This window comes from Notamacropus eugenii, chromosome 3 (assembly GCF_028372415.1).
Source record: "Notamacropus eugenii isolate mMacEug1 chromosome 3, mMacEug1.pri_v2, whole genome shotgun sequence".
Taxonomy (NCBI): domain Eukaryota; kingdom Metazoa; phylum Chordata; class Mammalia; order Diprotodontia; family Macropodidae; genus Notamacropus; species Notamacropus eugenii.
In genome coordinates, this window is record NC_092874.1 from 293,596,814 (window position 1) to 293,613,405 (window position 16,592).

At 45.0% G+C, this 16,592-nt stretch overlaps 1 protein-coding gene across 1 annotated transcript in view; it reads right to left on the reverse strand.

The window, feature by feature from the left end:
* Positions 1–4,957: 4,957 nt before the first annotated feature.
* Positions 4,958–16,592, reverse strand: part of CACNG2 (calcium voltage-gated channel auxiliary subunit gamma 2) — a 154,313-nt gene continuing 142,678 nt past the window's right edge. Inside the window, exons 4-5 of the mRNA XM_072650602.1 lie at positions 8,768–8,908; positions 4,958–7,021 (exon numbers count right to left, since the gene is read on the reverse strand). Coding sequence (XP_072506703.1) covers positions 6,486–7,021; positions 8,768–8,908 — 677 coding nt within the window. The 3' untranslated portion in view covers positions 4,958–6,485. The remainder of the gene's footprint in view (positions 7,022–8,767; positions 8,909–16,592) is intronic.

Below are 16,592 nucleotides of genomic sequence, written 5' to 3' on the forward strand. Positions count from 1 at the left end.
GACCCCTTTACACTATTAAACATTATTGAGGAACCCCAAAGAGCTTTTGATTACTTGGGTTATATCTATTGATACTTACTATGTTAGAAATCAAGACTGATAAAGTTTTAAAATATTTATTAATTTCAATTAAAAATAACAACAAATCCATTACATGTTAACATAAATAACATTTTTTTATGAAAAATAACTTTATTTTCCAAAAGAAAAAATTTCGTGAGAAGAGTGGCATTGTTTTACATATTTTTTGCAAATCTCTTTAATGTTTGACTTAAGAGAAGACAGATGGATTCTCCTCTGTTGTTTTGGTTGAAGTACATGAAGAAAATTTGGCCTCGCATAGTTGGAAAAGGAAGGAGTATTTTAATAGGCAAATACCATCTTAGTGTTATCCTGAAAATAGTTTTGGCCTCATAGATCCCCTGAAAGGGTCTTGGAGACTCCTGTGGGTTCAAAAATCACACTCTAAAAACCTCTGGTATAGTGAATCAGTAGCCAGCCACAAAGCTAGGAAGACCTGGGTTCAAGTCTTCTCTCTGACAATATAGATGTGATCCTGGAGAAATTACCTGACTTCACCTCTAATTCTTGAAGATCAGAAGTCTCTGATCACTGATCTTCGTTGGGAGAGGAACTCTCCTCACTGGATGAAGTCTTTGATTAGAACCCCCCCAAAACATACTAGGCATTTGTGGATTCAAAAATACTGTACATATCTAGCACAAGGCAAATGGGGCATTGTCCTAGGGTGCTAAAATTTATGGGGCTGGGCTTTTCATCCTGTACCTGTAGTCCCCTGCTGGCCTATACCCTCATGTGGCATAACTATTCCTAGAATGTCATGCTTTTGGGCCTTTTCTGCTTTTCTGTGCTCCTTTTCTGTGGGCTATGTGTCACCCTAACTCCCTGGAGAGGTAGGGAATGAACTCTTCCAGTTCACCTGCTGTCCTCTCTACTCTTTGCTCTGCACCATATCCTGCCTCAACTCAGCCGTTTCTGCTCACATGAAAAGAAATTCCCCTTTTAATTCTGCAATGACAAAAACAAAACTTCTGCCTTCAGGTGGCTTTCATCCCCCAAACTTGGGGGGAATATAATGGAGGGAATAGAGTCCTGAGCTTGGAATCAGAAGGAGCTGGATTCGAGTCTAGCCTCAGGTACTAGCTATGTGACTCTAGGCAAGTCAATGTCACTTGGTCTCTCTGTTCTGTTTTCTCATCTGCAAACTGGGGAGGGGTTGAGTATCATGGTCTCTAGGCTCCCTTTTGGCTCCAAAACTATGAATGGAGGATCTTATGAACCTTGCCTGATCCTTCCTAATTTCTGAGAAGGCTCAGTCCCCAGTAGGTCACTCTGAGCTAACCTAATGGATGTAGTAATCAGACCAGTCATCCATAACCCTATCTAGTTACGAGCTTGTTCATTGGTCTACTTCCCTGGTAAATCCTGTTCTCCATCCTTATCCAAATTCTATACAGCCCATATGCTGAAAGATTAACATAAATCAACATTCATGTTGTGAACTGGAGGAGGGTTTTGTAGCCACCTCTGCTCCCAGAGATCCTTGTTAATACCCTTTAGCCTTGTAAAATCTATCCTGTGAATGAAAGAACTTGCTATTTTAGCTAATGTCCGGTCAGTTTTTCTCCCAACAAGAGTTAATTCACTCTATCCACCCCTTCTTTTCTTATCCTGCTCTCTCCATATTGGCTCCAGGGATTTAAATCTAAGTGAGAAAAAGTGGCTTCCCAGGTTGGCATCTGCCTCTCCCTCCTCCCCATTGCTCTTTCTCCCCATGCACATCCTGGAAGCCCACCTGTGCTCTGTGGCACATTTGAAATTCCGATCACTTTTGGAACAGCATGCATGCTCAGTCCTGGGCACCATGTTTTGGTGGTCTGCAGGCTCAATGTGAAGGATGATGTGGCTTCCTAAAAGATCTGGTGGGCTCTTAGGTTACATTAATAGGAGGATGAGAGAGGAAGGAAGCTTCAGAGAGGCCAGTTTTGGCTCTATGTGGAGTTGTTGAAGGGGGAAATGGGCTGCCTTGGAATCAAACAAGATACCATGTGAGCCGCTTTGCCAACCTTAGGATGCTCTGTAAATGTTAGATATTGTTAGCTCTAATCAAGTAAGTTCCTCATCCATGGTGGTCTTCAAGCCAGGATAGGTATCTCCTCATTAGGGCTAATGTAAAGGGGATTCCTGCTTTACGTAGGGGTGGTCTAGATAAGCTGTGAAGTCTCTTCCAGTTGGAGAGTCTATGACTGTGGGTAATTGTCCTGCCATCCTTGGCCCTGGTCAGGGTATGTTTGGAGTCTTGGGTTCTGCTCTGGGTCCCATATTTTAGGAATATATGTCAAAAGTGTCAAATCGGGTCATGGCCCAAGGAGAATGGCTAGGATGATGAAGGGTATGGGAACTGTCTCATGGGAAGACTAAGGCAGCATGCGGGCCTAGGCGATCTCTCTTTAAGTCTTTCAAAGGTTTTCATCTCCTTTGTCTCTATCTTGTTGGTATGTCCTTATGGAGGTGTTGGTGCCCCTCCCCCCATTAGAGGGTAAACTTCTTGCTTGCCCTCCAACTCTTGGCACAGTGCCTGGCATACAGTAAGTGTTGAATCAATGCTTATTGATTGATTGGAGTAGGAGACTTGTTCTGTGTAAGTCCTGAGGGAATAATCAAGAGCAATGGGTAGTTAGTGGGAATTGGTTTTGGCTCTATATAAGGAAAAATTTCCTAATACAAAGAGCTGTTATAAAAATTCCTGGTGAAGTAGTGAGCTCTGCATCACTGGAAGTGTCCAAGGGGTATCTGAGTAGCTGTCAGGGATGCTATCAGAGGGGGATTCCTACGAGTGGTGATAGATGAGTCCAGATGATCTCTCACCTCCCTCCCAATTCTGTGATTTTATTACTGTTCTAGGCTATTTGCAGGGCAAAAGACTGCATTCATTGGGAAAGAGGTTGAATAAATCCACTTACTTGAGGACCAAGCTATAAAAAAAAAATCTTTATTTCATGTACCAGGATTATTATTTTTTTTTAGTTTTAGGCTTTTTAAAATTTTTTCTTTTAACAGTCTGAAAAAAACTCCACAAAGTAAAGAAAGATGGAGGTTGGTTTCTTGAACTGGTCTGAGCTGGAATGCGAGCCATAACCCTCTCCAAGCCCAGTCCTTTCTCCTCCCCCCAGCCCTTGCGCCCCTTTCTTTTGCACAGGAATGGCTCGCTCACACTCTCTGGCTCTCTCTGCCTCTTGGCAAACTCCTAGCCCTCAGATTCCGTAAGGGACCCTTGGTGATCCGACCCTGATCATGCTCCGACGGCGTCAGAGCATGGGACGTTATTTTTCACTATTGTCTATTGACTGGTCGCTTGGGTATTTTGCTTTTTGCCTTTATGTTTAAGGTCTGCAGTCTAGGAGGAGTGAGAGAAAAGATAGATTGGGATTCAGAAGGCATCCCTTAGGTCCTGCCCAGTCTGAGCAAGAGCAGTGAGGTGCTCTTCTTTCTCTGTGTTGCTAGGGCCATGTTCTTCACTTGAATGCACACAGCAGGCTGCCCAGTGTATTTCTGTGCTGGGACTGGGGGTTAGAGGGGTTGGAGGGAGATTCAGTCCTGTGTTCCATGATGAATTTTAGTCCCTCCCCACCAGCCACAGGCTCCTCCTGGAATGGAGAGAACAGCAAGGAACTAAGGTTTCAGGCCCTTTTGGTGGCTGTCTTAGACACCCCAGGGATCATAAGTGAGCAACCAGAAAAGACTTTAGATTGGCCATGTGTCTGAAAAGGGATGAGGTCAGCTTTGACTCTTGTGGAAGAGTCAATGACTCAACTCACTGGGTAAACCTACCCTTGGACACTGGACCACTCCTTGTGGAGCTTTCAGGTTTGGGGAGAGGGGACGAAGGTCTGTCCTGTAGAAGTGAACTACTCCATTCTTCTTTGGGTCAGGGGAGAGGACATTTCTAGCCCTTAAATATAGACTGAATGGGAGCTTGACCTTCATCTACTCTCCACTAGCCAGAATGCCAATAGGCGGTCTCTCCTGGCCTCTGTATGTAGGACAGTTTCCCAGGCTCCTAGCTACAGAAGCTCAAGGTATCCAGAGAGTCTGGAAGACATTCTCTCTCTTGCCCATCAGGACCTTCCCTCTATTCTTGATCTTGGTCATGGCACTGAAGGAGGGGAAATGGACTAAATAGTGTTCAAAGGGACCCCTGGCACATCTTCCCTCTTTTCCAGAGCAGCAACACAATCATGCCAAGGCAGGTTGTTCACCGAGTGTAACAGTCTGGCTTTGACATGAATGAGGGTTAGGGAGTGGGGGAGCACAGTGAGGAGGTTTATGGGATCTGTATATGTGTGTGTGTGTGTGTGTGTGTGTGTATCTGTGTGCCCCTTGACGTAGGGGGTATTGGTCATCAGGATTAGTATTGACCAAGAGTCTGCCCATGGTGGTGGGTGAGGGTGGATGGGCACTGTGAGTATGAGAACCCTAAAGCTCATCCCATCCCAACTTTGGTCTCCCAATCCCATTTGACAGAAGAGGAAACTGAGACCAGAAGTGATCTAGTGACTTATTCAAGGTCTCACAGCAGGTATGTGGCAGAACCAGGGGCCAGAACTCAGGTCTCCTGGCTTCCAAACCAGAGGCTCTTTTCATGTGTGGGAGTATCTGTGAAAGCAGGAGTCAGTAAACATGGTCATACATATGTATAAGAGTGCATGTGTGTGCTATGGCTTCCATGAATGTGGGCACATGAGTCTGGATCATAGAGGGGGAATCTAGATGGATAATTGAGTCCAAGCGGGCATGAGCCAGTGTCTGTGTGTGTGAATGTGTGAGTCTCCTTGGGATGTGTGGTCTTTATTTTCTATTAGACACTTCCTCATTAACAGTTTCTTCCTCTTAACAGGAAGAGATGTTTTCCTTATAAAAGAGTCATTTCCCCCTTCTCCCCCAGTTAGCCCTGCTCCTGGTCTTTTCTTAGTTTTTTCTTATTCTTAAAAAATTTTAAATTATTTCATTTAAATGGATTTATTTTCTGTTTTTTTCTTTACATGTTTCCCACTAATATTCAGATTTCCCTTCTTATCCCCCTTTTTTCACAGTTTAAAGCTGCAAAACAGTTAAAATAAAAACATGATCTGACCTCTTGCAAGGAAATCCACATATTATATTTACGTGTATGTAGTTCGTAGTGTTTTTGGAGTAAAAAAAGCTACTTTTTAATTTTCTTTCTTTTTAAAGAAATCTTCTGTCATAGTGTCACTGTGATCAATCACTTCCCTCCCCGGGGGTGGGGTGAGGGGAATGACAATAGGCTCCATGGTGTGGCAGCTACTCCTCACTAAGGAACTGAAGAGTAGTTGGAAGCCTTCTGCCAGGGGGATCATTTGACCCCTGGGACTGTAGGTGGGAGGGATGGTGAGTCTAACTGGGTCACTTTCTTTCACCCTTCTTCTCTAAGGGAATGGGAGAGAGTGGTTTGTTTTCTAAGTCCTCAAGAACGATGACCTTCTCTTGAATCAGGCCTTGTTGGATCTGCCTAATTCGAGTGGATCACCCCCTCTACCCTCTTCCCCATTCACTACTACTGACCCTGTGCACAAGAGCATTTGAGAAGTGGTTCCCCATGAATTTCTGGGAATCTTGGAAAGTCATGGGCAACCTTTCCCTCTTTCCCCATCACTCTGGGGTTGAGGGGTCACATTGGATCGTCATTAAGCACTGGGAGCTTGGACAGGGGGCAGTGGCCAATGTGAAACTCACCACTTCCCCTCCCTCCCATGCTTTAGGGACCCACAAGAAACCAAGAAGTCTAGATTCCCATAGAGACCTAGCACTGGGTTAGAGAAGGCATGGAAACTCCTTGCTTGGGGACATTAACCCAGAGACTCCAGGGCTTGGTGGGTCACTGCTAATCACCCCCAGCCCTGTCATCGCCCTGAGGACTCGGGGTTCTGCTCCTCTCTACCCCTAAGAGGAGTCAGAGCCCACTTTCAGTTAAAAGTGAACAGAAAAGAAATCTCATCAAAATAAAAAAATAAACCCTGAAAAATTCCCCACAGCCTCCCTCCTTGTCCTTGCCTTGGTTTATTTATTTTTTAAATTTCTCTTGGTTCCCTTGGTTTTTTTAATTTGTTTTTATTAAATGTTAAAATAATGGTACATGGGAAATCATGCATTTTCTTTAAATTTATTCTATTTTTTCTCTTTTTTAATCTCTCTTGCTTTTAGTGTTTTTCTCTTTTTTTCCGCATTTTTCCTGTTGTTTCTCTTCATTTCTCTTATTTTGTTTTTGTATTTTTTTGTTGTTGTTGACTTATTTTTTCTTTTTTTCTTTTTTTTCCTTTTTTGCTTTTGGAAGGTTCCCCCTGGTTGGTTTTGTTCCCCCCAGCCCCCCACCCCTCTCTTTCCACCCCCACTGAGCCTAGCCTGGCCTCTTTCCCCTGCCCCACCTGGGGCTCTGGGCCTCGGCTTCACACGGGGGTAGTACGGCGGTTGGCTGTGTTGGTGTGGATAGAGTCCTTGTTCTCTTTTTGGATACAGTTGTGAACTTGGAGGAAGCTATTATCCCTGTCGGAGTTGTAGGTGGTGGTGGGGGTGGTGGTGGCCTTCAGGGGGTCCCTGGTTAGGGTGTACATCGAGATCTCTGTGGAGGGCAGAGTGTTGAATCCTTTAATGCCCACGGGGGACGCATCCCTGGAGTGGGAAGGCTCGGTAGAACGGGAGCTGGAGCGACTTCGTCTCTGGTAGCGGTAGCGGTAGCTGGGGATGCGGGTGATGGCGGACGACTGGAGGTAGTCCGTGGCACGGGCGTTGGCTCGAAGCTGTTTGTGCCGGTCAATAAACATGTGGACGGCCAACACTCCCACCATCTCGGCGATGATGAAGGACAGGGCCCCGAAGTAGAAAGACCAACCGTAAGAGTAGCTGTTCTTCTTGGAGTCACTCTTGGAAGGGTCTCCAGCATTGGCTGATATGTACACAATGATGCCGATTATGTTACTCAGACCTGTGGGGAAGGTGATGGAGAGGAAGAAGAAAGCTGGTTAGTTTCCAAGGAGCCATGGACCACTGGTGCATCCGAGAAGCATTAGGAGGGTCTGTTGAAGGTGCCTCATTTTACAGATAAGGAAACTGGGGTTGGAGAACTTAAGCAATATCTCCAAGGTAATATAGGTGCTGTAGATCCTCTCTGGGGCTGAAAGGGACCTCAGAGGGCATACAGACCCATCTCCTTTATTTTGTTATTATTTTATTATCATACAATCATTGGGTCACAGAGATCACTAGAGGTGCAGGGGACCTCAGAGGGCAACAAGTCCAACCCTGTTGTTTTACAAACAAAGAAATGAATCCCAGAGGGGTTCAGAGGTCAGAGTCTAAAGTCACACAGGTAAAACATGGGTCAGATGCCATCTCCTACAGCAAGCCTGCAATGGGCCAGGCACTGTGCAAAGGGCTGGGGATAAAAAATAATAAAATAAATAAAATAATAAAAAAAACTCTGTTCTTGAGGAAATTACAGTGTAATGGGTGTGTACACAGCTTATGATGAACAAATACTGGAAAAGGCACCATGGTGCAGAAGAAAGAGCATTGGCAACTTGGGTTCAAATCCTGCCTCAGGTACATACCAGTTGTGTGACCTTGGGCAAGTCACTTTACCTGTCTCAGACTCTTTCCTTATAAAATGAGGGGATTGGATTTGATGACTAAGGTGATTTCCAGCTCTGAGTTTATGAACCTATGACAAGATGATCTTTTAAGGTCCCTTTCTTCTCTGACACCCCCCATTCTAAGGCCCTTCCTGGCTCTATATCTTATGGTTGACTTGATTAATTCTGATGGTAGAATCCTCCTCAAAGGGCAATTGGTATAAATGAAAACTGGGAATAAACGTAAAGTGTAGGCCCTTTCCTTAAAATGATTTTTTAAATTATGAACTTAATCATAATAAACAGTAATATTTCACTGCGCAAAGAATAAAAAAGAACTTCTGTTACAAAGTGAACTCCTTCTGCCCTCCCCGCCAGGGAGTTGGGGCTAAGTGACTTGCAGAGGGTTACACAGCTAGTAAGTGTTTGAGGCTGAATTTAAACTCAGATCCTCCTGCTTCCAGGGCTGGTGCTTTATCCACTGTGCCACCTAGCTGCCCCTGAACCACTTATTTTTACATGTAGATTAAATTGAATAAAAGCTCTCAGTTTGCGTTCTGAAGGGGCATTTGTTTTCCTGAGTATTTTTAAATGTTTTATTGATTCCCTTCCTTCCTTCCTGCCTTCCTTCTTTCCTGCCTTCCTTCCTGCCTTTTTCTTTCTTTCTCTTTCCTTTTTTCTCTGCCTCAGTCTGTCTGTCTCTTTCAATACCTGAGTGAGGTCCTGTTTGTCCAGTGAGTGGATGTCACTGAGTTAGCCTACCCAGCTTGGTGGAGGCCATACCATACCACTCCCTAAATAAGAAATGAGGCACACCTATCTTTGTCCCTCTCCCTTCCTCCCCATTCTGACTTAGAGGGGCCTTCCTCTAGAAAGTCACTACTTTCTACTCCCAGAAAGCTTGCCTTTCATTGGATGAAGAATGCAAGAGAACCAGTGTTTCCAGTTGTGGGGTGGACCCTCCCAGTATTGTTACCTGGGCCCCATCATCCCTCCTCTTCCTCTCTCACTGCCTCAGTCTTCTCTGAGCACCCCTTCCTTCTCCCTGAAGCTAGACCCCTCTTGCCACAGAAAGACCCATGCAGTCATCATGCCTTTACCTGCAGACACGAAGAAGATGCCAGCACTCAGGATGATGTTATGTCGGGTTTTGTAGAACTCACTGGCTGCGATGCAGAGGCCCCCCATGAAAAGCAGAATTACACTCAGGATGGGGAAGATGCTGGAGGCCCTCACAGCCCCTGTGAAGCAGAGAGAGAGAAAGTCGGTGGGAGATGCTAAGTACGTGGGAATGGGAGGAGCAAACAGGCATAGGAATGGGCAAAGGGAGTGAGGGGAGGAAGGGTGACAGTGAGGGGCACAGGAGAGCTAAACATGTTGGGGGCAGAAGAAAAGATATGGGGAAAAGATGAGAAGGGAGAGAAGAGGGGATGATGGTGATAAAAAGGAGAGAAGAGCAGGCAATCAAAGGGTAAGGGGACAGATTTCACTCTGCCCACTTCCACATGGGGAAACTAGTGGCAGGCACTCAGGTTGGGGAAAAAAAGCACCTGGCTGGATGTGGAGCAGGCTGGAGCAAAGGTGGGGAAAACCCTGCACCAATAGAGAGAACAATAGAGAGATATGTTGTAGCCACGTCTCCCTCCACCAATATTCAAATGGAGAAAGGCTAATCTTTTGCTGTTCTAGTCAAGATTTATAATTAGATCTTTTCCAATGTGGGTCATTTATTCATTCATTCAACAAACATTTCTTCCAGAGGTTTTTGCTCTGGTCTGAAATTATTTTAAAACATTTTGATAGCTGTACTTCAATATAATTGGCTTTTCTCGTCATCCTATACTTTTAATTATATGCATTTAAAAGCATGATTCTGAGACAGAGCCCACAACCTTTACAAGAAAGGGTCTATGACACACAAAAGATTCAGAGTCCCTATTTTATTTATTTATGGGCATCTTAGTGGTGTAGGAGATCGGTGGTTGGATTTAGTATTGGGAAGACTTGGGTCTGAATCCTGCCTCAAACATTTACTTTCTGTGTGACCTTTGGGCAAGTTATTTAAACTCTTTGGACTTAAGTTTTGTCATCTATAAACTAGTGATAATAATGTACCTACCTCAAATAAGATCAAACAGGATGCCATATAAAAATGTTTTGCAAATCTTAAAGTAGATGCTCACGAGTGCTTACTCATAATGCATTTCATTGAAATCTTTGGTTTTCACACAACCTGCATTTCCAAGGGAATTTCTCTGCCCTCCCCAGAAAACTATTTTTTATAATAAATAATTTTAAAAGGAGGAAGAAAATTCAGTGAACCTTACTAACATGTTGATTACATTAGACATTCTATACAGTGTTCCATAGTCCTCCATGTTTGCCAAGAGTTGCAGGGAGACACCTTTTCATATTTCTTCTTTGGGGCCGAGTTTGGTCCCAAATAATTTGGAATATTTTAATTTCCATTGATTTGTCAACAAGCCTTCATTAAGAACCTACTGGGGCAGGTTCCCAGCTTAGTTGTTCAGTACCAATGTGACCTTGGGGACTCTTTGCCATCACCAGGCATCCCTTCCTTTATCTGGAGAGCGAGAGTTGGACTGAATAACCTCCAAGACTCCTTCTAGCTCTAGAGCTGATCTGATGCTAAACCGTAGTCTAGGCATAGTGCTAGGCATGGTGAGAAAGCCCAGGTGAGAAAGCCCAGGGATACTCACATTTTTATACAGCTTTAAAGTGTACAAAGTGTTCTCCTAAGCAGGCTCTGCGGTACAATGCCCAAGCATTATTGTCACTCCCCCCCCCCCCTTGACCCATGGAGAAGTAGTTGCAAGAGGCAGGATTTGAGCCCTGAGCTGCTGACTACTACAGCCCTCCTCTTTTCCAGTCAGCCTCTTTTCCTATTTTGAGAGAAGAGAAGGTGGTAGCAATATCCACCAGTAGGTCCCTTCTTGCTTGTGCCCAGCGCTCTGATCACAGGCCTCAATAGGGAGAATATTTCTTCACAGTAAGTGACTTCCTTTGCTAGGCAATACTTCTCCCTGGTTCCCTTTTCTCTCCCCTCCCCTTCCTCTGGAGCGGCCTTGATTCGCGGCATCACCAGCAGGCCCTGCTGGAAGACCTCTGATCCCCAACCATTCAGAAAAGGGAAATGACATAAATAAAGGAGAGACAGGAGAACTTTCCAAGGGTCCAGAAGCAGCTTTTCTGATGATTGGGGCAAGAGAAGAATCCCAGGTGTCCTTCCCAGAAAGCTGGGCTCCCAGCATGGAGGGTCCCAGAAGGATCTCACTGCCCCTTCCCAGGAGAGACAACTGCCAATTCCAGAGGATTGGAGAACCTGGCAAAGAACCCTTGGGTTGGAATCCTGGCTATGGGATTTCCTCTCTCATTGTCTGTGGGCAAGTCACCATCCCTGTCTGGGATGAAAGACTTTTCCAGTTGTGGACTCTGAGGATCCTAAGGTTCAGTCTCGTTCTGCAGACACAGCTGATATGGCCCAGAATGGTATCCTAAGCTGAAGCAGGCTCACAGGCAGAATCTGAAGCAAAACTGGAGCCAGAGAAGGAAGAGTCGAGGGGAAAGAGATTATGTGTATATGTGAACGAAACACCCAAAGAGTGTGGAGAGGGAGAGACATAGAAGAAAGAGAGACAGAGATAGAGACAGAGAGAGACAGAGACAGAGAGATAATAGCTACAGAGAAGAGAGAGAGATTGACAGAGACAGACAGAAATAGCTATTGGGTTGCAGACAACAAAACATAAATGTTGAAGAGCCGCTTCAGTGGGAGACTGGAGGTAGGTAGAGCTTGTGATACAATGTGAATTAGAGAGACCAGCTGGAGAATATGGGCAGAAGCTTATCCCAGGACAGTTCAGCGAAAGATCTTTCATTTCCACTAGGGAAAGATTCTCTTTGCCCAGGAAGACTCTTGGGATCATGGGTATAAAGCTAAAAGAAGCCTCTGAAACCAGCTAGTTCAGTCTTTACAGATATGGAAATGGAGACCCAAAGAGCAAAAGACTTGCTAAAAGTTATATAGGCAATACAGGCAGGGGCAGGACTTGAACCCAGATCTTGGGACTTCCAAGTCAGAGCTCCTTCCACGTGACCATGGCACTGACTCTAGGAAATGCAGATCCAGGAGAAGGCATGACACTGACATGTCTCATCCCATCTCATCACTCCCCCCTCCCCCCTCTCTCTCTTCTGTGTCATCTATGCTTTCTGCACAGGCTGTCTCTCACCTGTACCTCTTAGGATCCCATAGCTTTTTTTTTCTCCCTTCTCCCCCTCCCAGTTGCTAGGCCCTGCCCCCTGAAAATGAGGGGGTACTATAAACATTCAGTAAACGTTCCATAGAATTTTGTAAAGCTAAGTACCTTGAAGGCAGGGTTGGATTCTCTTTTGTCTTTGTCTCTCCAGTGGGGGTACTTGTTGATTGAATGATCTCACATCTCTCTGTCTTTCTAGTACAGTGTTTTCTTCTCAGCCAGCTCGGGAGAGTAGGCTGGGAAATTATTATTAACCCCATTTTCCAGGTGAGGAAAGTGAGATGTGGAGAGGGGAGCAGACCTGCCTAAGGTGATACAGATGTTAGTTTTATGACCAGAGTTCAGCCTGGCCCACCTGCTCTTTCTATTATGCCTTTTTTGGAAAATTCATAGCTGGGTCTGGGATTGAAGTGGCTAAGAAACAAAACCAGATGGAAGAGGGCAAGCCATTGACTTCCTGGCTTCAAGATCACCTTCAAGGTATAGAGTGCAGGCCCAGAATGGGTCATGGGAAAAATACAATTCCTGTACCCAGTCCTGGTATTGCAAGTAGGCAAGGTGGGCAGCACCACATAGTAGGGATGGCCAGTTCATAGATTTTGAGCTGGAAGGGACCTCAGAGGCTAGGTAATTCATCCCCCCCCCCATTTTACAAATGAGGAAACTGAGGCCTAGAGAAATAAATGATTTACTGAAGGTCACATAGACAATGAGGACATCTCCTTGGATTCCAAAACCTCCTCTTTCTAATGTACCAGACTGTTTCTCATTAAGGGGATTTTTTAAAAAACACGTCTTATAAAGGCCAGTATTTTTAATGGTAGGAATTTCAGCTCTCACATGGCTTGAGGGATTGATGGGGTGATAAGTCAATTCACAGGCATGTGTTGCAAGGAAGGCTCAAAGCCTGCAGTAGATAGATAGTATGAGACACTCAGGGGAAGCAATTTCCGGACCTGGCCTGGGGCTCACAAGTGTCTTGTTTCAGGTTGGTATTTGGCGGATATCCTTCCAACAAGGAGTTATTATGTGTCTTCAGTATGTGCAGCATTGTCCTAGGCCCCATAAAAGCCCCTGCCCACCAGCTCCTTACAAATACCTCAAAAATGCAAGGTATAGAAACCAGAGCAGAGCTAAAAAGGAAATATTGTAGGGGTCCTTAGGAGGAAGGAATGTCATCAGGTGAGAGAATCAGGGAGGACTTCCCAGAGGAGATCAGAGTGTAGAATATGCACTGGCTTTGCTCACCCTGGGTTAGTGTGGTTCCTCAGACTCATCACTGAACTGTGTTCTCACTAGAAGGGCCTTCTTAGCAACGATTCTGCTGAGTCAACCCCAGACTCTGAGCTGTACCTCTCATTTTTAGGCTGGACAATGGGCAGCGAGTCAGAGGGGATGGCACTGAGTCCAGATACCCCCCTTAGGCTGCTCTATCCTGGGCCTAAGGGTTAGTGTGGCATGACTAGCAAGGCACTATGGTCTGATTTGTCAAGTGATTGCAGAAAGACCCAGCCCCAAGGCTGATTCACTCTGCCCAGATGTCTGGGGCTGCAAAGGTGTGTGTGTGTGTGTGTGTGTGTGTGTGTGTGTGTGTGTGTGTATGAGAGAGCATGTATATGAGTGTGTGTGTGTGAGAGAGAGAGTGTGTGTGAGTGTATATATGTGTGTGAGTGTATGTGAGAGAAAATGTATGTGTGTGTGAGTGCATGTGAGTGTGTGAGGGAGAAAATGTATGTGAGTGTGTGTGTATGTGAGTGTGTGTATATGTGGGTGTGAGTGGGAGGAGAAGGAGAGAGCCCCAGAGAAGAGAGTGAAGAAGAAGATAGACAGAAAAGGAGGTGGGGCAGAGGTACAGAGAGAGAGAGAGATAGACAGACAGAGAGACAGAGAGAGAGGGAGAGGAAGAACTTTAGAGAGACAGATATTGTCTATACATCCTCTATGGGATAAACTATGCAGAGTTAAGCCAAGTGGTTTGGCACTGAGGATGAACTCCCTTGGTGAGAGTTCCCTGGGTGTCAGGGAAGTGTTCCCATAGAAAGCTTGCCATGTGGCTGTGCTACTTTCTGGCCTTTTGCCTTGAACTTGACCCTTACTCTGCATATGACCTTGAGCAAATCACTTAAATGTGTTCCCCAGGCCTCAGTTTCCTCATCTGTAAATGAAGGGGAGTGGATCAGATGTCTCTGGAGAGCCCTTCCAGCCCCAGGAGGGCTGTGATTCTATGATCCCTTTCATCTTTCCCATTCTGAATCCACCAGTCTGTCCAACATTCCCTCCCTCACTGGTAGAGGGAAGGGATACTAAAACCTGGCAAAGAGTGGCAAATGGATCGGGAAAGAAAGAAGAATTTATTAAGCACCTACTATGTGCCAGGCCTTCTATGAATCTGATTGCATGTGATCTTCACAACAACCTATGGAAGCAGGTGTATTATTGTTGAGGAAACTGAGGCAGAGAGTGCTTAAATGACCGGCCCAGGGTCATGCAGTTAGTGAGTGTCTGAGGCTGGTTTTGAATTCAGGTCTTCCTGTTCCACCTGAAACCCACTAAAGATTTTAAGAAGAGGAGGGGAGAAGGGAGTGTCCAAAAATGTTTGAAAAAGTGCATGAATGGAGGGAGGATTGGGCTTTTTGGGGCATACCATCTAAGAAGTCTCTCCAGACTGAGGAAAGACATCAAGACAGCTTTGGGCTTTTCTGTTCAACACTGGCAGAAACCTCTCCATTTAAAACAGCCCCAAGGGCTTGGTCTGACTGGGCAGGAAAAGGAATTTCAAAGCAGTTGGTAGTGGGTTGGAGGCAGAGGAGTTGGGTTCAAATGATGCCTCAGTTTCCTTATGTAGAAAAATGAAGAGATTATCTCTAAGGTATCTTCCTCTTATAAATTTGTGATTTTCTGGCTTTTTCATGTGCTCCTTGTGGCCTGGGTGACTCTGAAAAACAGAGCAGTTTCCTACCAGTAATTTCCTTGACAACAAGTCAACTGAGCGCCAACCTGACCGACAGTCTCAGAGAAAACTGTCGGTTTGATTCAGAGTGAGCCTCCCTTGGGGGACAATTAGAATTAGTTGAGAGGCCTGGGGAGTGACCTGTGCTTTGACCCGCAGAATCTTGGCCCCCTGAAGGGGCTGTGTAGTCCAGGCAGTGAGGGCAGGAATTCCTTCTACAACATTCTGATCAGCAGTGGCCATCCAGGCTCCATTTAACCAAAAGTGGGAGGGAACTCACTGCTATGAACTCATTAAAATGACATAATGTGATGCAAAATGGTCTAGATGTGGAGTCAGAGTTTGTTGTTCAGTTGTGTCTGACTCTTCAAGACTCCATTTAGGTTTTCTTGGCTAAGATACCGGAGGGTTTACCCTTTCCTTTGCTAGCTTATTTTACAGATGAGGAAACTGAGGTAAGTGACTTGCCTAGGGTCACACAACTAGGAAGTGTCTGAGACCAGATCTGAACTCACGTCTTCATGACTTCAGGTCCAGAAAGCCCTCTATTTCGCCACCTAGTTGCCCCAAGATTTTCGGTGCCTTTCCTAAAATAAGGTGCTTAGAAAGGAATGTACCATTATGGATATGGTCTGAGAGGGCAGTGTACAGTGGGGTCATCACTTCTCTTGGGCTATTATGCATTCATTAAGACTACTTGAAGTCAAATTAAAGGGTTAAAATTTTTGGGGGACTGTTGTGTAACGCTGCTCATTCACATTGGCCTCGTGTTCTAAATTCACCAATTCTTCTCCCATGAACCTCTGTCTACCCATGTCTCCCTCCCATCTTATACTCATATACTTGAATTTTTGGAACACAGATGTAGGATTTTACATTTCTCCTTCTTGTGCTCTGTCAGAATGAGGAAGAGGGTAGTAATGACCACAACCATAAATGCTGCTGCTGCTGCTGCTGCCTGTCATTAGACACATAAGCTAAATGAACAACATGTGCAGAAAGAAGTACCCAACAAGGGCGTGGAGTGGTTTGTTTGATGACAAACCAGGACAACCAGAATTTAAGAGATGGCTTATTCTTAAGGAGCCTGGACTTACTGCCAGTGAAAATAATGCCATGGACTAGTAGAATGACACACCAGTTCAAGCTGTAAACATTGAGAACCTACTGAATACTCTGTAAGACACAGACTGGCAATTAGAATTCTACATCCCAGGCTCCCTGTTATTAAAATCACAGCCTACAAGATGACAAATCCACATATTCCAAACAGAAACCTCAAAATGTCCTTGAAAATCCAGCAAATAAAATCTATGGAAAGTGGACCATTGTCATGGGCAGGAACTATTGCCCATAACCACCAGCCCATAACACTTGTTGATACTAATTTAAGAACAGCAGTTTCAGTTGATGTCATTCTACCATATGCAACCCTCTGAGCTCTGCGGAGTGAGAAGCTTTCAACATAAACTTTTGATAGAAAGAGACCCAGCAGAAGAAATCAAGACCACATGGGAACAGGTGAGATCTTTGTCTTGCCTATTACCAAGGAGCTTGCAGCAAGTCTCCAGAGGATGAGCTTATGTCCCAATGAATTTATTCAATTACAAAGAGTGGCTATTTTTTCCACCTGTGTGAACAGTCTGTAGAGTAAAAAATATGAAAAAAAAAATGGCCAAGACAACGACATTCCAT